Source organism: Natrix helvetica (assembly GCF_964273705.1).
Source record: "Natrix helvetica genome assembly, chromosome: 1".
Classification (NCBI taxonomy): domain Eukaryota; kingdom Metazoa; phylum Chordata; class Lepidosauria; order Squamata; family Natricidae; genus Natrix; species Natrix helvetica.
The window spans coordinates 289538309-289563602 of record NC_138548.1 but is presented as its reverse complement, the minus strand read 5'-3'; the positions used below and the strand labels follow the sequence as shown (position 1 = coordinate 289563602).

Here is a 25294-nt window from a genome sequence, read left to right as displayed (position 1 = left end):
GTTAAAAATACAGTAATTTGAAGCTCAGCTGGTTACCTTCTAAGGCAGCCCCGGTAAGTAGAACAGCACAAATCAGCTGAACCAGAAAGAATGAAATATAGGACAGTATAGGGCAGGGGCAAGAGGGCGGGGCCAGCTGATCATCAGAACTACCAATTCATCCGAACTGGCAGCAGCCCACCACTGTCCATTAGACAGTGTATTTGCTTAATTAATTGCTTTAATTAAATAAGTAGTTTGAATTTATGCAGCTGCATCTTATGCTGACTCTGAATTAAGGAGGTATTTTACAGTTGTAATTTTTTTGGTATCCTCAATTTGGAATTATTATGATTGTAATGAAAAAAGGAAAATAGCATTCTGGAATAATAGAAGAACTAAAAAACAATAGTGGGATTTCAAAGCTAAAGCAAACCCAGCAGAAATCCAATTGTCAATTGGTGTGTTCTATTCTATTCTGTTCCGTTTCATCTCATCCTGTCCTGTCCCATCCAATTTGAGCATGTCCACAGTCATGTCCACACGACTGTTTCAGGCAAGACCTCTTTCTAGAGGCTGCTAAATTTATGACAGGAAGAGGAAGTTCTGCTCAAAGCTACATAAAGTGCACTGTGATTGATGACATGCAGCAGTCAGAAGTCAGAGAAGTTCAGAATCTTGTTTGGGAAACAAGCCATCTATTAATAAATAGGTAGGAAGGAATCTTTTCTACGGTTTGTTCTTTACCATGTTTTCTTGCGTGCTTCTGAAACAGATCCTGCTCATGATATTAACAGGTAACTAAATTTTCCTAAAGCTACACATAGATAACATCTTTGTAACAACATTGCTTCAGTCTTTTAGAGGATTTGGTAGTATGATTTTGGTTAGAATTTTGGCAAGTTATTGCATGTATTTTAAGACTGCCATTCCAATACTAGGATGCAAATTAGAATAGTTCACATCTGAACAAACATGATAGAATTGGGATGGATGAATGACTGAAAATTAATATATTGACATCATCTTCATATGTTATTTTTTACATGGTAGGAAACAAAGATAGTTTGCATGCTTATCTTAACCCAACACCAGCACTGTCTTCTTCAGATTATCCATTGAAGTTGATCCTATTAATTTCCAATATTACATCTGAATTATTTTTCTAATATGAGTGCAAGAAGAAGCAAAAGTCAAAATAAAATGTATATATTTTTACAAATAACATTTGCAAATTTGAGACTCCTTGATTACCCTGTGTAGGGCAACTAAGTATAGGCAGTGGGTGATCTGTAATCTTCATTAATGTCAATTGGAAAGGATTAGCTGTAATCATGTTGAGACTATATATCTAACATTAATTTCAATGTTCATGGTTATCTGTCTTAAAATAGACAGCGGCAACAACTGTGCGCTAAGAACTTCTGAGGTTTCTCAATTGAGCATTATCTCCATTGTGCAAATATGTGACTTAATTATATTTCCCCAGTTTTATAAAATAAGAATAAAATAGGAAAATGTGGCCTTCTATCCACTCTATATAGTGACAAAAATGGTGCGAAGATATAAGAAACAATCTCTGAAAAAAAAAGCTTTAAAAGTTTTAAATTGCAGGATATTATTTATTTATTTATTTATTCATTTATTTATCGCCTGTTTCCCCGGTAAGGTGACTCTTCATCATATGCTAGCTCTGAACCACAAAAGGTCTTCCTGTCATAGCAACTGAGTAATTAAGTGTTCTTTCATTTGTAGTAAGATACCACCGAATCCGCTAAGAAAACAGTTGTTTGCTATGCTGAGAAGACAATGAGTGAAGATGCTGTAGAACCTCCATCAGAAAAAGTTACAACATGTTATAAATAATGTCCTGTTTAGTAACCAACTATTACATAAACAGAAATTCCACAGTTAGGACATGTTGCTGATTTTTTTCATTTTATGAACATTTTTAAAAAGGTTACATCGCCATAAAAATTTAATTTGGAGGGAAGAAATAGAGTTCCTGGCAGGCAACCACAGAGTGTGCGTGGGTACGTGTTTTAATCAGCATTTCCATTCTGCTTTTATTTTCTTTATATTACTCAGCAAACTGAGGCAGTCATGTCATAGTATCTGCTTGGGAGGATATTTCAGATGATAAATTCATTCTTCTAAGGAAAGCTGATTAGAAGAAATATCTTTTAGAAGCCATGGCCTAATTTGTCCCAATCCAATATTGTTTTTTTTTAAAAAAATAATAATAATTGCAACATTTCTTCTACAGGTTGCTTCACATCATATGCTGAAACTGTCATACAAGGAAGAGTGGGTGAAAACATCACTTTACCCTGTGGTTATTCAGTTAAGGTTAATGGACTCACAGATACATGTTGGGGACGAAGCTGCCCTTCAGTGGGTAGTTGTCCCAATAAAATGATTAGCATTAATAAAAATCTGGAGATAGATGGGCAACTCCAAAAATACCATCTAATGGGAAGTGTCAGTCAAGGAGATGTATCTCTGACTATTGTTAACATTACAGAAGATGATGTGGGGACGTATTGTTGTCGAGTGGAATACGATGGCTTGTTCAATGATGGGAAAATGCTTTTCAAATTACTGATCAAGGAAGGTGAGCAGAAGATTTAAATTTGTCACATGCTCCTCGGTACAATACAAAGGATTATTTTTTTTAAAAAAATATGTTTGTAAGTTTGAAAAGTATTATTTTTATAAACTTCATCTAATGACTATCTCTCACTGTAGTGTCAGTACCATCTAAAATTATATACAAAATGATATTTACATGTGTTATCTATTTTGTATGTGCTATTTATGAATTATGATATAGTCATTAACATTACTGGTTGTGGGTTTCATTTGATATAGAATTCTTCTACTGTGTTCTTTATAAAATATACAACTTTATTTACACATATACACTTTGTTATGTATGTATGTATGTGTTCACCTACATGTATGTATATGAGTATGTATGTATGTATGTGTATACACACACACACAAACACAATATGGGGTGGGCAAAAATATACACCCTCCCCCCCCAAATAACCCCAGTGGACAACCCCCCCTCCAGCCGATTGGGCCAGCTGCCTGCTGCTGAGTCTTCCGGCAGCTGGGGCAGAGAGTCTTCCGGCAGCCGGGCAACAAACATAGAGCGGGAAGCGCAATCCCAGAATGACCACTGCTGGAAGACTCTTCCTCAGCTCCCAGAAGACTCAGCAGCTGGTGGCTGGCCCGACCAGCCTATCAGAAGAAGCCAACCTCAGTGGAGGGATGGCAGTGGCAGCCCTGGCCCTGCAGGGAGAGCTGGCCCAGGTTGTGGTGATGACTGGAAGGCACGTGAGTGGGGGGGGGCAGGCACTCATACAACCCCTCTTCGGCTGGGCAGAGTGCCACTCACTAAGGCAGCAAGATGAGCTCTGGTCCCCCCCCCCCACTCAAATGGCTTGGCACCTTCAGGATACCGCTGGATAAGTGAGTGGTGCTCTGCCCAGCTAGAGAGGGGGGTTGCTGGGCATCTGCTCTCTTGCGAGCATGCTTCCAAAGAGCCTGGTTCCAAAATAATAAGCCCCGTCCTCTGATATTAAGGCCAAGACTATATTTCGGAGGTCAAAAGAAAATAAGACCGTATATTCATACACACACGGACACACACATGCACACACACACACGTTTATATTTATAAGTATATGTATGGGCCTGTATTGAGAACTATCCTAAAAATACAAGTTCCAGGTGTAGCTATAAAAGAAGAGGCAGACACCACAATCTCTGGAACTTACAAATATATTATCCACTTTCATTAACCTCTGCTAACATCGTCAGAGTGTAAAAGCTACCATTGAGGAGATATTTGCCTTTATACATCATTGACCAATTTGACCATTATGCATGTGATAGATGAAATAATAAACGAATCTGGTTGATATATCAAATATGCCTGTGAAGTGGAAAGCAACAGTGTGTGGGAGGAGGCCAGAGAGAATGCTCTCAAAGCAACATCTGACATCATTCCCTTGGAATGAGCAGCCCAAGCAGTATGCGATAGGGGAGGAAGCAATAGGAGCTAAGCCTCCATCGATTAACATGTCTGAGGCAAAAATGACAGAGATAATTACAGGTGGGAAGCGGGTGTATCATGCATACAATAAATAGCCAAATTGATCAATGATGTATAAAGGTAAATATCTCCTCAATGGTAGTTTTTACACTCTGACAATGTTAGCAGAGGTTAACGAAAGTGGATAATATATTTTTAAGCTCCAGAGATTGTGATATCTGTCTCTTCTTTTATGGGTTTGTATGTCATTTGAAATGATGTGTTTCAAGTTATACGATCCAATTAAAACTATCATGAACCCCAAAAGGCATGTTCAGACAGAAATATCAGTCTAACACTGTAAGATTTGCTTAGTGGTGAAAATGGTGAATTTTGAAAAAATAGAATGAATGATCCTTACCAACTTACAAATATATATGATATTCTGTCTTCCAAAAGCTAGCTAGCTCTCCCCCACTCTCTTTCTCTCCCCCCTCCTCCTTCTCCCCCCTCTCTCTTAGAAAGATAGATAGAGTTATATGAATACAAATTTGTTTTACTCTGTATTAATACTCTTTTTCAGCATCGCTTCATACAACACCTATATATTTTAGTACGTCTAATTTTGTTTCTGAACCAAAATCAGTAGTTATTACTGAATCTCCACTCAATGTAAGTATCAATATAAAAGTGTGTATGTTTCTGTGTTGCTCTGTGTGTGCATATTAATTGGTAGCTATTTATGCTAAGTCTTCTGAAACCTAGCATGCTTTATCTACTTCTCCTTTGTGTTGTCAATTTCCAGGAATTGACTATAAATTTTAGTGAGGGTCTGAAGAAAAAAAGGGGGAAAGTGTCAGTGTCCCTGAATCATTGGGTTCCCATCCTTGCCATAACATAACCATCACGTTTCAAATGCTAGGCATCAAAAGGCATCATGATACTTCTAAGAGGTTTATTCTAGGTTATATAAATAATGGAAATAGCATTGAGAAAATACAGAATTAATTTCCTGAGGAACTCTGAGAGATGAAGAACCAGAAGAGAATCCTCGTATGGCTTTGGAGGAAGATGAAGAGCAAATTGAATCAAAATATAAGAAAGAACCCATACTATGGATTAAATTGTGGCAAGTGTTTGCCGATAGTGGCCCTGTTCCTGGTGGGAAGAGATGTGTTATTGGACTATGTGCAGGGTTACTATGAGGAACGTTATTGCTATCTGGCAAATAAAACTTCTTGGATCTGCTTAGAATTGGAATCTGAGTGGACATGTCCAGTTCAACTGCCCGAAGCAAAGTTTTATATAATTATCTTGAGTAAATTCAGTTCTTTAAAGTGTACTGAAGTTCTGCACTTTGTAAACTTGGACATCTATTAGATCCAGGAAAGGGTAATCCCTAATGCCTTGAAGGAGGCCATGTGGCATCTGCTTCTTAAGATGTTATCTTTGGACTTAATGATCCTGAGTAATTTCAATCCAGTTTCCAACCTTCCATTTTGAGGGGAAGGTGGTAGGAGAGGATGGTCAGGGTTCAGTCCCAGAAGACCCTACAGAAACACATTATCTGGACCCATACCAGTTTGCTTTCATAGTCAACATTGTTGTATTTATTAATGATCTGTGGTAGAACAGGGATGCGATTGATGCTCATCCTGGTGCTCCCAGCAGTTTCTGATATATTTGATCATGATATGCTGGGTTAGGTCAGGTATCAGCAACACACTATTATTCAGTTGTGCAATTCAATACCAGGCGGATTTTGTGATGCTGTTGAGGTCCTGACCCAATGCCTGGAGTCTGTGGAGATCTAGCTTGAGAAGAGCACACTCAGGCTCAATGTTAGCAAGAGTGAGGGACTATTTTTTTTACCTTCCCAGTTCTGGGAATATTCTATTTAACTTTGCACAGTTTGCAAAAACAAATAAAAACTCTAAATTCAAATTTAAAAAGTAAAGATTGAAGGCCAACATTATTATTATACTCAATTCTCTCCTTCTGTGACATACCTAATAAACAACCAGTGATGAAGAAAGTCCAAATCACAGTTGGAATACTATGGTGTATCCAAATACTATTAGTATCTACATCACCAAAATTCTAAGAATTATAATAAATGGAACTGCAACTATTTTATTGCTAGATAGTAAAGATACTATTTTTGCGGTCTCCCATCATGTCTCATTTTAAGATTGCTGCTAACTGCGTGGCATGGGCTTTTTTCACATCACCACTTCTTCTTTTAGCTTCTTCCTCTTCCTCTTCCTCTTCCTCTTCCTCTTTTAGCAATTTGCCAAAGTTTATCTGAAGACTTGAACAACATTTTGTGACTTTTCTTGTGACTAATTTCCCAAACAACGTAAATGTGAGAGCCGCTTGAATCTTTTGTGGATCAAATTTTGAATTTATAACTATATACTTTTAAAATTTGAATAAAACTTTCTTAAACACACACACACACGCACACCCTAGAAGTGTCAGTTCTGAGGAAGAGTTAGAAACAAATGAATGGGAAGTAATCTGATGAATGGCTTTCCTGTACTAAAATCTTGAATTAATGGGATAAATGCTCCTATAAACTTTAATGAATGCTAATAATGTTAATGATTGAAAAGGTGCTCAGAAAGGACTTCATTCTAAAGAACATAGAGAGAATTGTAGGCTGCTTGAATGATAGGAGAATTCTCATACATTGCCATCTTGCTGGCAGCCACTCTTGTGTAGTAGATCTATAAGAGTGAATTCACAGTGGAGTAGCTAGCTCAGCGACAGCCAAATAGCTTTTCTGTCTCTCCAACACCCTCTATTCACTCTGTTGTCGTAAATTTGCAAGGTAACTTGGTTAGTCTGCAGACTGTAGTTATAGTGGTAATCTCTTGGACCTTTACCTGATTGAGTGTTTTCTTCGTGAGTGTTGATATTTTTGGAAGGAAGACAAAGGCCTTCTCTAGTTTCATTTTCTAAATTAGCCATCCCATGTCCACACAAGTCCTTCTGCAGTATTTGAGTGGCTCCTAACAAACTTTGCAAAATATTATTTCAGGCAGTGAACCTTACTTATGATAGTTGATAAAAGTTCATAGATTGAGTTTACAGTTTGAGCTGTAAGCAAACATTGTCTAGAAAGGAAATCTGTCACCTTTTCCCCTTTAAATTTATTACATTTCCCTCCTGTGCAAGGAAGGCTGCTGCTGAGTTCAAAGGGGGGGGAACCATTCTCAGAGAGAGAGAGAGCAGGAAAGTTCTACACGCTGTTTGCTTTCAAGTTTGGTTTGTAAGTCCCATTCCAATGAGTCACATAAATTAAATTTATCTGATAAGGTGACTGCAGATGAGTTACTTACTGGAACAGACTGTTGGTTTGCGGTATAAGCTTCCATTTTCTGCTGCTTCAATGGCTTGGATGAACTCTATGTTGCAGAGTGATGTCACTTTCTTCTTTTCCCCATTCTTAAAAATCCTGGTTTATAGTGTTGTTAAAATGTATCTAAAACAAATAGTAGCCACACAGTATGTGCTTTTGTAAAATCCTGGCATAGATTTGTGTGTGTGTGTGTGTGTGTGTGTGTGTGTGTGTGTGTGTGTGTTTATGTATGTATGTATGTATGTATGTATGTATGTATGTATGTATGTATGTATGTATGTATGTATTTGTGTTACAACCCCAGGTATGCCCAAATATGGGAGCAAGCTCACTACTCCCTCTTTCTGTCCTTCGGCTCATTAAAGAAAATATCAGGTTCAAATCCCAGTAAGGGTATGGCTAGCTGATGAGAGCTAAATAGCTTGAAATGGATCTATACTAGTCTATATATCTATATATACTTTTGGAGGAGCTCTTTAAAGCCATTGCTGCCTGTCCTCCCAACCCTGGTTATTAATTAATTAATTTTATATTAATTAATGAATACTTAATATATTTTAGAGCTTACTGGCTCCAGTTGACTCTTGGTAGCTTTTATTAAATACACAAACACTTCAGCTCAGCGTGGTTCTACTGTGATGTTTTTTGTTTATTTGCTTTTCCAGAATATTTCATTATACACGTCTACTATAATGGTAAAGAAGCAAGCGAATAATTTACTTTATCAGATAGGCCTATACTTTGGAATTGGACTATGTGTAATTCTATTTGCCATTATAATCCTGCTACTTATAAAGCGTAAGTAATGTGACTTTTATTAAGAGGTGTTTTTTTTTTTGCGTGTGTGCTGCTCATGTAATAGTTTGTCTTGCCATACTTTATTTAGTCTTTCTTATAGGCCACTTTGGTCTCTCTGTTATTCAATAAGCCTTCATGGTATAGTAGCTTTACTACATCTTCTTCATTGTCCTTTAGATATTATTCCAATGGTTCTTTTCCCTTTTTCAGCCATCTGGTGGTTTTGCAACATTCCTCACCTACCTATTTTCCTTGATAATAGAGTCTGCATGAATGATCCATTGACATTATTTTTCTGATCTTCCTATCCAAGGCTTTTAGTTCTGCTTGAGTCTGCTCCACTATTCCAGCTGTGTATCTAATAATAACATTTGGAATTGCCCAAATGTTAATTGCCTGGATGGTATTTCCTATACACACTTTGAACTTTAAGATCTTCTTCACTCTTCATGATGTATTCACTTGTAACCTTCTTCTTGGTTTTAGTGTGTTTCATGCTCACAGCTGGAAAAATGCCCAGGTATTTGTAGTGATGTTCTTCATCCAGATTCTTGATGTTATTTCCAGAAGGGATCTTGATTCCTTCAGTTTTCACCATTTCCCCCGTTAATGGTAAGGGTAGCACATTTGTCCAGTCCAACTCCATTGCAACATCTTGGTTATAAATATGGATAGTATATCATTGAACAATTATTCTATGTCAGATGATATTTTTCTATACAGCTTTACATAATCCATATAAAGGAGGTAGGGTAACCTAGAAGATGTTTTTGATATTTGATAGTCATAGCCTTATTTTTGGAGTATAAGACGCACCCTTTTCCCTCAAAAAAGAGGCTGAAAATCTGGGTGTGTCTTATACACTGAATACAGCATTTTTTGCCTCCCGAAACCCCGTCCCATTAACCAAAATGGCCATGCAGGGCATGGATAGCTTCTAGGAAGCTTTTAGAGAGCTCCTGGGGGCTGGGGAGGGCAGAAATGAGTGGAAAATGGCCTGTTTTTTGCTCAATTTTACCCCCATCCCCAGCCACCAGGAGACCACTATAAGCGTCCTAAACGCTATACATGCATATATATTTTTTACAAAAAACTGGTCCAGTTTTGCAAAAAATGGTCTGTTTTTTGCTCGTTTTTGCCTCCCCCGAGCACTCAGCAAGCCCCCTAAAGGCTATCCATGCCTTTTTTGGGGGAAAAATGTGCCGTTTTAGGGAGGTTTGCAGAGTGTAAAAACTTTTTTTTTATTTGCCTCTTCAAAACCTTGGTGCGTCTTATACTCTGGTGCATCTTATACTCTGAAAAAAACGGTAGTTACTGCACTGGGATAGAAGCTGTTTTTCAGCCTATTTGTCCTTGTTTTTTATTGTCCTGTGCCATCTACCAGATAGTAATAGTTTAAAAGAAAGGGTGCCCAGGATGAGATGGATCTTTAAGAATGTTTTGAACTTTCTTAAGGCAGCTTTCTTAAGGTAGCTATAAAGCTCTCCCAAAGAGGGGAGAGGGCAGCCAATGATCCTCTGGGCAATTATGTTAACCCTCTGGAATGCTGTCCTATCTGCCACTGTGTAATTGGCAAACCATACACAGGTGCAGTAAGTTAAAATACTCTTCTATGGTGCAGTGGTAGAAGGTCACCAGAAGTTTTTCATTCAGTTGTTGTTCCCTGAGAAGTCTCAGGTAGTACAATCTCTGCTGGGCCCTTTTGACCAGTGCTAATATGTGAGTGCCCCAGATCAAGTCCTATTATATGATACGAGTCCCTTTTTGGGAGAGGGGGCGGTCTAGAAATCCAAGAAATAAAATAAATAAATAAATGATAACGCCCAGAAACCTAAAACTAGCTACTTGCTCCATTTGGTCTCTCTTGATAACCAAGGGCTGGTCTTAACCGAGGTATGATCTTACTAAGGTTTTATAAAGCAGTACTAATATTTCACATGATTTTGATTCTATGTGTGGGAGTCCAGATGATGTAATAAGCAAAGGTTAAAGCTTTCCACTTTTCAGAATTCTGGGGGACTCCTGACCCTGGTCAGATGTCATGACCTCTAAGACCTTCACCAACTTTCTTCTGGCTTAGCTAGATATTTCACTATGCCAGACCTCGCTAGAACATGAGTATTATCATTAAGTGAAGCAAGCAAGAGGGAAAATGGTTTTTAAAACAGTGGGAAGTGTAAAAGTTGTACTTTCAACAGGGGTACATAAATCAGGAGAGGCTGAGAAGAATTATTGCCCGGTAGGGCTTAATAATCTCCCTTTTTATAATAAACAATATTAGTAGGTTTGATTTTTGAAATTTTGATTTTGTGATTTTGTGTATGTAGTGATTTGAGCTTCACTACATGTGTGCTTTAGAAGCGGATGCTGTGCAAACGTACTCAAAGTACATGATTTGACTGCCCAGAAAAAAAGAGGAGTGATTGAATAAACCACATGACTTTCTGAAAGTAGATAATGAAAAGACATACATTGGGATTTCCTGTATATGTGTCTCATTCTTAAAATAATTGAGTAAATTGTTTCATCTTTTTTCAAGTAAAGATTATTTGTTGCTCTGATTATCTTGCAGGGTGTCTAGACAAGAAGAAGATGAGAATTAATTCTACAAGGTAATTACTATTAAATCTGTTTCTGTTGAATAGTAGGAAGAATAAAGGCCCCACTTATTGTATAACTGTTACAGGGAAACACAATACATGAATATGATATTAACAGTTCATGAATGCACTGACCTTCAAAAAGGCTGACTCCAACCTACCTTAAACATTGAAAGTCGTCACTTCAAACTTATTGGATGCACAGAAATAGTTCCCTGTATTTCAGACTACTAGCTCAGCATTCATGCACACAGGAAATGCTTCATGTGATCAAATAGATGCAAGTACAAATCTAAAAAAATAAATTAAAAAAATCCAAATTTGAAACAAGGGATTTTGAATATTTAATTTAGTTTTGTTGCCGAAAGAAAAAGAAAAACTTTGTTTAAATAAAACAATCTCAGTAGGCACTTGGTAATTTTCTTGGCATTTCTCAAGAAATAAATAAATAAAAATGTCTTTTGGGTTTGTTTTTTTTAGAAGAACATTCTGAGGAGAATGATGCCTGCTAAGATTAGTAAGAAAGGAGGAAGTAAGAAAGGAGGAAGAAAAATTGAACTAAAAAAATTTAGTTCCTATTTTTGTTTTGTTTTTGGCTTGAGATACTTTGAATGAGTTATGTAAATCCAAGCACGTTCACCCACCCACCCACCCTTATGAATTCCTTTCTAACCAACCAGATTTTCCAGAAATTGTATTATAAGAGCTGAGGTGGCGCAGTGGTTAGAGTGGAGTACGGCAGGCTATTTCAGCTGACTGCTAGCTGCAGTTCAGCAGTTCAAATCTCACCGGCTCAAGGTTGACTCAGCCTTCCATCCTTCAGAGGTGGATAAAATAAGGACCCTGATTATTGGGGGCAATATGCTGACTCTGTAAACAGCTTAGTTAGAGAGGGCTATAAAAGCTGTATGAAGCAGTATATAAATCTAAGTGCTATTGCTAGTGCTATTGCTATGACCCAAAATGGAGATTAGTTTTATTCTGAATTTTGTAGCATCTGCTGTCCTATGCCATTTTCTAATCTTTTTCCAAAACAACAACAACAACAGCATCATCATCCTGGAAGATAGCAAACTTATTGGTAGGATGCTGTTATATCATTATTAAGATGCATGAGGAGGTGAATTTATTAGCAATTTAAAAGAAGAAAACATTATATTGTATGTTGTTTAGGGCAGAACATTAAATGCAGAAAGTGAATCAAAATAGCTTCTCTTCCTCTTGCAACACTGGAACCAAATTAACTGTATTGTTAAGTTGAATCATGGAGGTTTGGCAATGAAGCTGAATAAGTGCACTCAGCATAAGTAAGCTGAATCAAGGAAATTGCAAGATGTAAAAGGTGTTATTCTACTGGATGTATAGTTAAAAATGAAAATCGCAAGAGATGATTATAATCTGCAATTTAAATGTCTTCAAAGAGGAAGGTAAGACAATGGTTGTCTGATAATCATAATGTAATATTGCATTCATGCCCAGACGGAATTCCTATGGCATGAGGGCAAGTCTATGACATAATTCACCATGGCAGTTAAATTCTAATCTGATTTGTACTTTTGATTTTTACAGTCAGGTGGCATTTACAAATTCAGCAGCTGAAGGGATTCCGTATGTTGTCAGCGCTCATGTCCATGCGACAGAAAATATTTATCACTGTTTTGAAGAATTACATGAGCAGACGCATTTCGATGAAGGCATTCTATTTGGAGCAGCACATTTGGCAAACAAATCTTGTAATAGACGTACATAGAATCAAGTTTTTGTTCATATTCATGAAATCAAATGAATGTATGTAGTATGAGGCAAGAGAATCTCTCACACAATTTTGCAGAAGAAATATTGTGCCTTGTTTAGCATCCCTCCCTATTAAAACCATGAAGGAGTCCTGCCAGTTTCAGATGATGCTCCAATACCCAGTTCTCCCTTCTTCTGACACTAAGCCCAGTGTCCTGGGCTGCTTGTTTGTCATCCATCCGCCATAGGTAGAGACAAACTGCATTAGTTTGCTTTCTCTTACTAGCTGAAATTCGGTGAAAAACAAGCAGCCATGGGATAGCTGGTTAGTACAAAATTATGAGCTCATGTTTGGCTGTTATGGTCCTATGAAGTTGGCACATACTGACCCATTACATCCCCTTTTGAGCATTTGGATGGGATATAGAAATGTAGGTAATACAGTGCTGATGGACTTAACCACAGTTGACATTTTTGGGCATAAGGTATAGATTTTACAAGATATCTCTTCATTATTATGAAATTCAGCCACAATCTTTGAAGGTGTAATAATATGTTATAGATTTAATATAAAGAGACAGAATAATAGAATCATTTGATGCCAAATATTTTTATATTTCTTTAAGACAATTCTCAGGCATTTCTTATTGTTTCTCAATGAAACTCAGTTTACCATCCATTGGTTATTTATGCCTTCTGATGTAGTATGCTGTGCTTCTCCCATATAGGTTATTTTGCTATCTTGTTTGCACTGAGTATGAATCATTTCCTTATCTTGCTTTTCTTTGTCATTAACTGTTCCCACATTCCTGTGAGCCAGGTTTGCAAATGAATGTAATTAATCTTTTTTTAAAAAATGCTTTTATTTCTGTATTACCATTACCATAGGCCAAAGGCAACAACTAATATATCCATAGGAATAAGGGCTGCATAGTAGATTGAACCATCTAATATTTGGATGGGGTTGCTTTTTTGAGAGTTTGGGGGTTGTATTTTTTTTAAAAAAACTATGACATGCCTATATCTCCCAGTTTTCCATTTCAAAATAACAAGAAAATATGCACTACTTTTCAAGAATTATGGCCACTGCTATCCTGCTCTGGAATGGGGTTTTGAGGATCAAGGGTAGTCATAAGGTTACAAATTGCTCTAATACCACCACTCAGATGATGCACTTGGAGTTATAATGTTTGCTAAGTTATATGTCTGCATTTTATTTTTCATTCTATTATCTCTTCCCAATTGAGGCACACTTTTCTTCCCATTGTACATAGTCCACATTTTATCCCTAGATTTGTCATTCTTTGATACCTAACACAAACCTAAGTGATATTGATGCTATTATATTTTAGATGATGTTCCCTCTGATAAAAATTATGTGTATTCTTTAAGTGGTCACTGAATTATCTTTGTTGGACAGTAAAGATTTTTTTAAAACAAACCACAGAAATTGGTAGAAAAGTATAGTTAACAAGGATTTTGTTGTGTTACTGTCTGATACAGAATGCTACTCGAACATCCAAGTATATTTTGTAGTTGCAGTATAACATATGCTTTATACACTTTTCCCCCATTATTATTTCCAGGGCTATCTTTCCCATTAGAAAGGTTCTAGAAAATAGGTTTGTGTGAGATGGTCCAATATATTGTTCTCGTAGGTGCTGTGTGTTTTCAGCACTAAAAAAAATGAGTTTTCTATATTAATTAGTTTTGAAGATTTCATGTTAAGTTGATTTTCAAACTGGATTTAAAAATCAAGAAGTTTCCTTTAAATTTTTTAGCATTGACCATTACAGAACTTGCTAAAGTCACATGTTAGAAAGTAAAAATAAGAACTACATTTTAATGTAACGTATTGTTAAAGAAGTAAGGAACAAAAACAGGGAACAGGACTTTTTCTGAACACTTTTGCTTTTTTAGCTGGGGAAAAAGAGAGACATTTACAGGAAAAAAACATACTGAAGTGATAAACTTGACACTTTTTAAAAATTGTAATACATTAGAAAAAAATGTCTCTTATGTCTAATGTAGAGTAAGACTGGATCGAAACAGCCCCAATACTTACCAATCCAAAAGTCATAATATATTTTGAATAAAAGGCATTGCATAGGCTTTGCTACCATCCAGATCAACTCAGTGACCCAGCCATGTTTTTAAGACCCTACAAAATGCCTGAAGTCCTAGAATGTTGTTTTCGCAAGATGATGTGATATATTAATGTAGCCATGACTTTTTCCAGGTTTACTTAGAAATGATTGGGAATAGCTTTTAATGTAGCTGTTTTAGCAATGCAGCAAGCGAAGCTTGCAGTGTTTTATTGTACATTCTATGTATTATTTTAATCCCTTCAAACATTTCTTTAATAAAAGAAGTTATATAAAAAGAAATTGCACCAATTATAAAACCTTCCTTTGATAAACATCTTCCCATTGGAGGCTACTGAAATTATTATGGGATGAGAGACTTATTCATGAAATTTTGGAAATGGCAACTTCTATAATCCATGTCATTAATCCTGGGGCAGAAAAGCAGCCTTGTGAATTATCCAGAACTAAACATTCAGTCTCTCTCTCTCTCTCTCTCTCTCTCTCTCTCTCTCTCTCTCTCTCTCTCTCTCTCTCTCTCTCTCTCTCTCTCTCTCTCTCTCTCTCTCTCTCTCTCTCTCTCTCTCTCTCTCTCTCTCCCTCCCTCCCTCCCTCCCTCCCTCCCTCCCTCTCTCTCTCTCTCTCTCTCTCTCTCTCTCTCTCTCTCTAGTATTTTCTCAGATTTTCTCTGAAACAAAAGGAAGAACGTTGTCATTTTTGCTTCCCCTTTTTCCGTGGAATTGGGAAATGAACGCTTATGCCTTATCTTTGGCATGGGATGTGTGCAGAGAGACTATAAAAACATGATTTATTGTGTTACTGCTGTTCTTCTGATTTGTGTATACACGATTTAATATTTTATATTCTCTTATGCTGTTTTTACCCTTTTTCAACTGAGAGTCCATAGAGAGTGTGTTGCTTACCTCAATATTTCTAGCACTCGGGCAGCAAGATAGGAATTTTAGTTTCAAAATAGCCATAGCCAATAATGCAAGAGCAAGAGGGAGTGGGAAGGAGCTAAGAGGAGGTGATTTACTGGATAATATATTCTCTCTTTCCTTTTACAACCATCAAATCAACAAACCAGGTTTCACTTCTGGAGAATGACCATTTAGTGTTACCTACGATCTCATGAAGGTCACTGAGGATCTTTGATGCAGGGAAAGAGACCTTTTAGAAAATAATGTTATTCTGCCCCCCCCCAAAAAACTAAAACAAAACTCAGAAATACTTTTTCAGTGACCAATATTAGAAATTCTAGTGCAGAGAACAAGAAAGAGGATAGGCAGCATTTTAGTCTGTCACAATATAGGAGTCCTGATGGCTATTTCTGGTATTTCCATTATTTCCCATGACTTTCAACTTACAGTTATGGACTGCATCTTATTTAGAAAGGACACAGGGGGAAAATGCCTTGTTAACTTCCATGTCATAATGCAGGGACATGCCTCATGTGAAAGTCAATCCATATTTAGCTACGTGCGTCAAGCTTTCCTCCTACAAGTGATGCTGGAGAGAAGTCAATACCTTTGAATGACATTGGTAGGACAAGTGTTAGAACTTAACCATGGTACTCATAGAGAGAGCACCCTGATTCAGTAAGTACCTTAACACTACCCACATTGTCTAATGAACAGGCAGGTTATGATTCCAATAACCCCCATAGACCAACCCAGAAGTCACTGGTTGTCATATCATACTGTCATGTCATGTCATATATCAATTCAGATTAATGGATTTAGGAATAAATCTCTATTTGAACCAAATTATCTTGAAGAGACTTGCTCCAGAAATGCAAATGAGAAGCAGCATAGGAACCTTAGCACCCTTTCTTTCTGCCTTGCTGTCTGTATCCCCACTTCTAATTATTTACTCAGACTTATGTCTGAATTTACAAAAGAGATCAGAGGATAGGAAACTCTATAGAATTCAAATGAATCCTGCTGGGATCTATTTAGATGGAAATGCACTGAACTAATTCATGAAGAACTGATACCAGCTGTCAGCATATTTAATGAAAGGTTAAAGAGAGTTTTCAGAGGCAACCATAAGAAGGAACTTTTCTCTAAAGGAGCCAGGGATTGAAAAGCTGGAACCCCAGGAGAAAGGAAGGCATGACACCTCTTGTAACTTTGTCAAGCAATGAAGCACTTAAATCTCAATATTCATAGTTTCCTTTCACTGGAAAAAAAAGTCCTTAGTTCTGGTTAACGATGAGTGAACTGACTCTGTTACGCTTCTGCCTTAGGCACAAAGCCAGCTAGGTGACCTTGGGCCAGTTAGCCCTAAGAAGGAAACTGTGGCAAATGACTTGTGAATCTTGCCAAGAAAACTGCAGAGACTTGTCAAAAGTCAACGTTGCCCAAAGTCAACATTGACTCGAGGTCTTCATTAGATCATTACAGCTTATGTGAAAGCTAATCAGTCAGACAGTCATTTTATTTCAGTCACTGATCTGCAAAACAAAAAGTTATTTGGGGGGGTAAAAATTAATATATTCTATATTAATATGTAGAAGGAGTATTATATGGATTTGCCACTTGATAAAGTAATAAATGCAGGATAAAAATTTAAGAGATGATATATAGATGATGATAGATAGATGGCTAGATAGATAGATATAGTTATCTAAATGAATTAAATAATTCTTTAAAATAACAAAATAGTGCAATTACTGATCTGATATATATAGAACCATTATAATATATATACTGTATATATATATATATATATATATATATATATATATATATATATATATATATATATATATATGTAGATATAGTACATACCTTTTTTTAATGAAAATTATCAGTACTTTTGATCAGTGACGTCATCAAAGTAAACAAACCCACGTGCTGATTACGTCACCAGGTCATGCCCCTAAGCGGAAGTGATGTGCACAGCCCCCACCCTCCGGATGTGGCGTACATAGCTCTCCTCCCCGGCTGGGATGTGTATAATTGACCCCCCGTGGTACAGGGTTCACAAAGGTCATAGCCCTAGCCGGATATTTGTATATTGGCCTAAGCCCATCATGATGAGTAGCCCTAACAGATAAGGCGTTGTGCAATATCCTAGCCCTATTTTTTCAGATAAGACGTGTTGAAACTTACCCCATCAGGAAAGATGGCAAGATTCTGTGTACATGATTAGTTTAACCCTAGATTAATTCTATGGACATTCAAGGGGGAGGGTGGGTTGTGAAATAAAAAATGTTTTTTATTTGTAATCATTCTCCTAAGGGCTTCATTTAAACCCACATTTTTTCCCTAGAAGGTATTTATTTCTAGGCAATGTTGGTTTTAATTTTTGTGGAGACAGGGGTCTGCATTTAACCCACCTTTATTTTTCTAAAAGGTATTTATTTCTAGGTGGATTTAAAAACATTTCCTTGAAGCCTGGGGGGGAAAAAACACAGCCCTTTTAAACCCTGCAGCTGGTTTTTACCTTTGTAAAATCTAAAGTCACATATTTTGCCAATTGCACACTCAAATACTCATGTAACCGATTTGAAGCCCACCTACAGGAAAAGACAAGGAATATTAACAGGAATTAAAATGTTCACAAGAGGAAACTCACCAGGTTGCATGCAAGGGATAAGTCTTGTTCAGGCATGCCTAGGAAATTCCCTGGCATGTCACACCCACCCGCCAACCTGACCCCCCTGTGATTCTGGGCATGCGCAAGAGACATGTGTGGGACATGTCCGGGCATGCCTTACCCACCCACCCACCCAACCCACTCCCCTGTGATTCTGGGCATGCGTAAGAGCCATGCAGGGACATGCCTGGGCATGTCATACCTCCCATGATTCCAGGCATGCGCAAGGCTCACTTGTCATTACAAGAGCTGTGTAGTTTGCCTTAATTTCAGCAGTCTCTTGAAGATGGCAACCTCAGATTCCAAAGATGTTTTTAAAACAGCAGCAAAAGCCAGCATCACATGCTCTGACACAAGACCCCAACCGCCAGAATGCAGCAAACCCTGTTGCAAAGGTTATGATAAAGAAAATTTTTTATTCAGACCTGTTTTGCATGGCTGCAGCATGGAGTGTTATAATTTTAACAATGATGTCCAGAGTACTTACCGTACAGTATGTGAAACAGTGAATGATGCTTCACTATCTTCCAGCAATGGTGAGTAAATATGTTTTTTTTGTTTTGTTTTTGTTTTTTATGATATTGTAAATGACACTGGAGTGGATAACTCACTAACAAGAGGCGATTTATATTTTGCAGACTCCAAAATAATAACTCCTAGACAACAAACTCTTCAAGACACCCCGATTTTATATTCCAGTGGTAATTACCGCGACCATAAAGCTTCTGCAGATTTTTATGATCTAGACTATAACTGGGATTCTGAGCTATCCCAGAGACCACACTATCTACCCAGTGAGCTAAAGAGCTGCAATTTGTGTAAAGACTGGTTTGCTTGCGGATGCGGACATGATTTGTGGAATACAGACACAACGAATTGTAAAATAGCGTGTTATGCACCTCTATATTCTGCTTCTGATAGTGGTGATGAGGGCTATTTTTCTGATGGAGGGGGCATGACCCTTTGAACTCTGTATAACCAATAAAAGTTTGTGTTAATGTCAACGCATGATCCATTTGTCAGTGTTCTTTCAATATAATGATGCATGAAAAAGTTCTAAGCCATATTTATTATACTCCAGGATATGTAGGGAGTTATGGAGGAGTAAATACCCTTTTTCAGGAAGCTAGAAAACATGATAAAAACCTGACCATGAAGCAAGTCAAGACGTGGCTGTCAGGGCAAGATGCTTATACGCTTCATAAGCCTGCAAGAATTAACTTTCCTAGAAATAAAACAGTAGTGTCTGGCTTAGATCATCAATGGCAGGCCGACCTCATAGATGTCTCCAAAATTTCTAAAGAGAACCAGGGAAAAAAATACATCTTAGTAGTTATCGATGTGTTATCTAAATATGCCTGGGCCTCCCCTTTATCTGATAAATCAGGGAGGGAAGTTACATCCGCCTTCCAGAATATCTTTGAAACAGGACGTGCACCCCGAAAAATACAGACAGATGCTGGTAAAGAGTTCTTGAATACGTCGCTGAAGAAACTTTTAACACGTTATGGCATTCATCATTTTGTCACCCATAGTGAAACTAAAGCAGCAGTTATAGAGAGGTTTAATAGAACCCTAAAAAACAAACTCTGGAGATATTTCACAGCTAGGAATACCCATCGGTACGTGGACATTTTGGCAGACACTCTTCAGGGGTACAATAGCACTTACCATCGTAGCATTGGGACTGCTCCTAAAGCCGTAAATTTGTCTAACGAAAGGGATGTGTGGCTGAGACTTTATGGGGTAAGTTTAAAAAGTAAAAGAAAGGAAAAGTGTCTTAAGGTGGGGGATCATGTCAGGGTATCTAGACTGAAGGGGAAGTTTGAAAAGGGCTATCAGCAAACCTATACGGATGAGATATTCATTGTCAAAGAACTGGGGACAAGGGGGGAAAGAGTGGTGTATAGATTAAATGATTACACAGGTGACCCTTTAGATGGAGCTTTTTACTTTGAGGAGCTCCAAAAGGTTCCTGCTGACCATCAGTGTATATACAGAATAGAGAAAATTATCCAAAAAAGAGGGCAGCGGAGACGCAGAGAGTTTCTAGTCAAATGGAATGGCTGGCCAGAGAAGTTCAACAGTTGGGTTAAGGCTACTGAAGTACAACATCTTTGAAATGTCAGATTTTTACATCACCCTCCCCAGCAATGCATCAGCAGAAATTTTCCCCCAAAACAAAAATTCTAATTTTACTATTCAATTAGCAAGATCGTTGGATCTTCCAGGGTCATGGGAAGTAGGTCTAGCAGAGATACAGTATCCGCATAGTTGGCACATATTAACTTCTCCTGGATATTTTGAAATTGCTAACGAAAGAAAAAAATGGCATTTTTCTTTGAGAAGCGGGTACTATAATAGCATCCGACAACTGTTAGAAAATATGAACAAGCTTATATCAAATGCCAAGGATGGACCTAAGACAACCCTACATTATGATTCAGTGGGTCGAAAAATTAATCTTAAAGGAGATGAACCGCATACCATTCTAGTTAGCGGAGAACTTGGACATCTGTTAGGTATGTTCCCAGGATTCAGCACCTTATATGTTTATACAGACATTGTAGAGCTCCAGATAGTAGGTGACTTCTATGTGCCGTTACTATGCTGTGTGCCTGTGCGGGGGCAAGACAATGATTTCATAACTGTGACCTATGACCGTCCACATTATGTGCCAGTCAGCAAACATCACATTGATACCGTTACTATAGAAATCAAAACCGACCAGGACAAAAACGTGCATTTTTATCACGGGAAGGTGATTGTCAAGCTTCATTTTAGGCCTCGGAAAAGTGAAGGATGGTTGTAAACAAGGAGCACGGGAGACCTCAAGACTACGTAGCTTACTACAGGGCACAAGCTGGGGGAGGCCTTCCATGCTTCCGAGGAGCCCCCATTATGTACGGGACCGGTTTAGGAGGGTTGTTCCGTGGACTTTTTCGAAAAGCAATGCCTTTTTTGAGGCGGGGATTAGAAATCATAAAGCCGCATGTGAAATCTGCTGCCAAAAACATCGCTAGAGATGTTGCGGGCCATCTTGTATCCCGTGTTGTTGAGAACGGGCAGGATGGATCAGGGCTGGTCATAGCCAGGAAGAATTACGCATTGGGCCCGCCTATTCCATTTAAAAAGAGAAGACTTGTGAAAAAGCCCCGTCATACCAAGAGGAAACATGCACAGAAGAGGAAACCCTGTGACAAGGAAGACATATTCTAATACATTATGGCATTTATTCATTCTGCTTCAGAGGAATGTGTTAAATCTGAACTGGATCTTTTTCAACTGGTGCCTACACAGACCAGTATTGAAAACAGTACCTATATCGAGATCCCTCCTTTATCAGCGCTAACGCCCAACGCCCCCCTGGAATTTTTCATCACAGGGCATGGTGAGCATTACACCGATTTAAACAACACCCTACTGTATGTGAGTTGCAAGATTGTAAAAGCTGACGAGTCGGATATTGATGATGGGGCAAGGGTGGCCTTGGCCAACTACCCCATAGCATCGCTGTTTAACCAGCTGGCTGTTACATTGGGAGATTGGCTCATTACACAGAGCCATCATTGCTATTCGTATAGGGCCATAATTGAACTGATTCTCAACTTTGGTGGTGATGCGTTGGGCACACAATTTACTTCTGGGGGTTTTTACAAAGATGATTCGGACCTCATGGAGAGTACTCTACTGACAGCGGCTGGGAACTCTGGTTTCAAAGCGAGAGCCAGACACACGGCCGGTAGTCGTAAATGGGACCTGCTTGGGCCTCTGCATAGTGATCTGTTTTTTCAAGACAGACTGCTAATTAATGGCGTAGATGTGAAAGTCAAACTCACAAGAAGCAGAAATGAATTTTGTGTGATGAAGGATGGCAATGAGAATTACAAAGTGCAACTCCTGGCTGCTTCTCTCTTTGTAAAACGTGTAAAAGTAGCACCCCGGGAGTGCGTCTTGGCCATGCAGAAGCTTTGCTCACCTCCAATGCCAAATACCCCATTGATCGAGTGGGGATGAAGGTTTACAGCATTCCCGCAGGTAGTCTTGTGTGTAATCAGGAAAATCTATTTCTGGGCCAACTACCTAAACAATTAGTGATTGGGTTTGTGGACAATGCAGCTTTTAGTGGGGATTATGAAAGAAATCCATTCAATTTTCAACACTGCAATGTCAGTTTTTGCGCCCTGCATTGTGATGGCGAACAGATCCCCGCAAAGCCTCTTCAGCCCGATTATGAGCATGGTCTTTTTGTGAGAGAGTACATGCAGATGGTTCAAGCAACAGGCAAAGGCATGAAAGACAGACCGATGTTAATCAGCCGGGAAGAGTTTAACCGAGGGTATACTTTGTATTGTTTTGACCTGAGTCCTGATCAGGGATGCTCTGAGCACTATTCATTGATCAGGAACGGTAACCTCAGAGCCGAAATTAGATTTGCACAGCCCCTCCCCAACACCGTTAACATGATACTCTATGCAATCTTTGAAAATCTTATTGAAATAAGTCACACAAGGAATGTACTTTTTGATTATATGTGAGTATGGATACACAGCAGCTCCTCCACTTGTTCTCTGGAAATACTACCTTTCAAGGAGTCTACCCTTGTGACCTGTTACCCCAGAGACAAATCTCCAAAAGACCTTTTGGATTAATCGTAAACACCCATCCTCACACATTTCCGGGCGAACACTGGCTGGCCCTCTACTTCCCATCTCCTGGATATGGTGAATTTTTTGATTCTTATGGAAGACCTCCGGATAGCCATGACTTTCCTGGCTCCATAGTGATGTTTTTAGAGCAGCAAGCTGAGAAGTACACATTTCACCAACGGCAATTGCAACACCCCAGTGCTGTGACCTGCGGACAACACTGTGCGTTTTTTCTACTGAACCGTATTAAAGGAGTGACCTATGAAAATATTTTAAAGATGTACTCCAATGCTGATATTAAAAATGATCAAATGGTAAAGCTGTTTGTAAAAACTATAAAGGTTGGGAGGGGGCTTGGAATCTGTAACCGTCACCAGTGCATGCAGGCATGCATGCCTTACTGTAAAATAAAGAAAAAGACTTAAACGTTTTTACGTGTATCAGTGTTTTTATTCATTTTAAAAATTGAGCCAGTCACCAAACCTGAGCTGACTTCTAGGTTTTATTGTCCAAGGGCTAGTGGGGGTGCCTGTAAACATAGGCTTCTGAGCCCCAAAAGGTGCTGTCGTCACAGAGTCAGGGCTAGCAGCAGTTTCATCCTTAACAACCAGAGTATCTTTCAACTTTTCTATTTGCTCTTTAACAGCAGTAGACCCCAACACAGAAGTTGGAACATTCACCTCTGCCATAGCATTCATAAAATCATCCCATCCTTTAGGTTTCCGCTTCTCAGTAGGGGCTTGGCGTTGCGAGGCGCCTTTCACCAAGTCTAAAATATTAGTACCGGGAACAGGTACACCTTTGTATAAAAAGGTACCGCGATCATCCCAGGTTGAGACGTCCTGGTGTTGCTTCATTTTGTTCAGCAAAAGTTCTGCATTTTTCCTATAACGAGCACTCACACCGCTTAGGATATCATCCATAGCTGTGCCCTGTGGAGTTGGATGTGGCGGCTGTTCTGGTAATGTTGGAAGTGGCTGAGGGTGTCCCGGTGGATAAATGAGATTCAGTTTGTCCTTTTCGGACTCATTTTGCCTGGTCAGTCTTAGATACCGCTGCAGTACAGAATTGTAGAGCTTAATCTTGTCATCCTCACTCAAATCAGGCCTCTGAAGGATGTTGCGCATCTCATCATCCAACCGGTTAGTGGTTGTAGTCCCCATAGTAGGTGTCCTGCCCTGTAGCTACTCCATCTGATGACGTGACACCAGATACATTTTCTCGGCATGGTCCATGGTTTAGCCTGCTAACAGGCTAGTCAACAGAGGAATAGCCGCCCCTAGTAAGGGCCCTATAAAACCACCCGACTGAAGTATGATCTGCTTCTTCTTTTTTGAGTGAAACCTTTCTATCACTCAACTTTTTAATGACACCCTTCTTACTCTTTAGAGACCGGAATTGTGAAGGTTTCAGAGGAAGATTTCCTTTTAGGGTATTCAGTGCTATTTCTGCTATTGACCCCACCAGGTCATTATTAGCATTGCATAAGATGGCTTTTCTCTGTCTTGGTCCGGTCTTTACTAAGATTTTTAAAAGCCCCCAATTTCTACGTAACCTCTCTGACATCTTAAATGAACTAGCACTAAGGTAACCAAGCTACAACTTTTTACTCTTCTTTTTCATTGTGTAAACTGTAGGCCAATCAGGGGGGAAGAGACCTGTTCTTAGCCTATAGGATTCTGGAGTGGTGGCTGACAAATCTACTAATAGGTACCCATGTGGTTTGTGAGTGGCATCTTGGAATACTTCTAAAAAATACTTTGTGTTAGTGGGGTACATCTGCCTGGCCAGTGTGACAATTTGCATCTGATCACGGGGGCTTTTGAATAATACCAAATATTTGGAATTCAGAGCTATTGTCCTCATTTTCTTACCTTGAAAAAACAGGTTTTGTAGTATGAGAATAATGCTAAGGTTTCTGTGATGAACGTACTGTGTAAAAGCCTTCTCTATTTGGTCACTGTCACCGGCAGATGCCATGAGATCATCTATCACAGCTAGAGTTATTTGATTTGGCGGAAACAAGACATCATCTTCAAAAGAAGACGGTAGACCTTCCATAAACTTAATATAAGGGAATTTATTAAGCAGATCTTTGTACAGAGGTTGCCAACAGCTATAAAACCATACAATATTTTGAGGACTTTGAGACAATACCGCATCGCCATGTTCTAACATTTGTTTGATAAAAAAAGATTTGCCAGAATTGGACGGTCCACTTATAATACAGGAAAAAAGGGTGTACAAATTGTGCAATGTTTTCCATAATCCTTAATAACCGTAAGGCAGTTTACAGTAATCCTCACTCTTTAATAACCTTTTATTATACACTACTTTTAGAGTTTTTCAGAGGACCCTTGTTTCTAGGGTCCACTGTTTCTTAATCCTGACAATCCCCAACTGTTCTACCCTGACCTCTTTTTTTCTCTCTGCATCAG

The 25294-nt window shown here is 38.5% G+C and overlaps 1 protein-coding gene across 1 annotated transcript; it reads left to right on the top strand.

Moving 5' to 3' along the window:
- Nucleotides 1–637: 637 nt before the first annotated feature.
- Nucleotides 638–15061, top strand: HAVCR2 (hepatitis A virus cellular receptor 2). The gene is made up of 6 exons (XM_081938427.1): nt 638–776; nt 2246–2593; nt 4608–4696; nt 8054–8186; nt 10759–10798; nt 12356–15061. Exons 1-6 carry the CDS (start codon nt 728–730, stop codon nt 12534–12536), a joined length of 840 nt encoding a protein of 279 aa, XP_081794553.1. The 5' UTR covers nt 638–727; the 3' UTR covers nt 12537–15061.
- Nucleotides 15062–25294: the final 10233 nt, after the last annotated feature.

Bases quoted from the DNA above. Each gene is read 5' to 3' on its own strand.
- HAVCR2 (XM_081938427.1), top strand. From the start codon at position 728: ATGTTTTCTTGCGTGCTTCTGAAACAGATCCTGCTCATGATATTAACA. The intron at 777-2,245 runs GTAACTAAATTT...TTTCTTCTACAG, and splicing joins CCTGCTCATGATATTAACAG to GTTGCTTCACATCATATGCT. The intron at 4,697-8,053 runs GTAAGTATCAAT...TTGCTTTTCCAG, and splicing joins TTACTGAATCTCCACTCAAT to AATATTTCATTATACACGTC.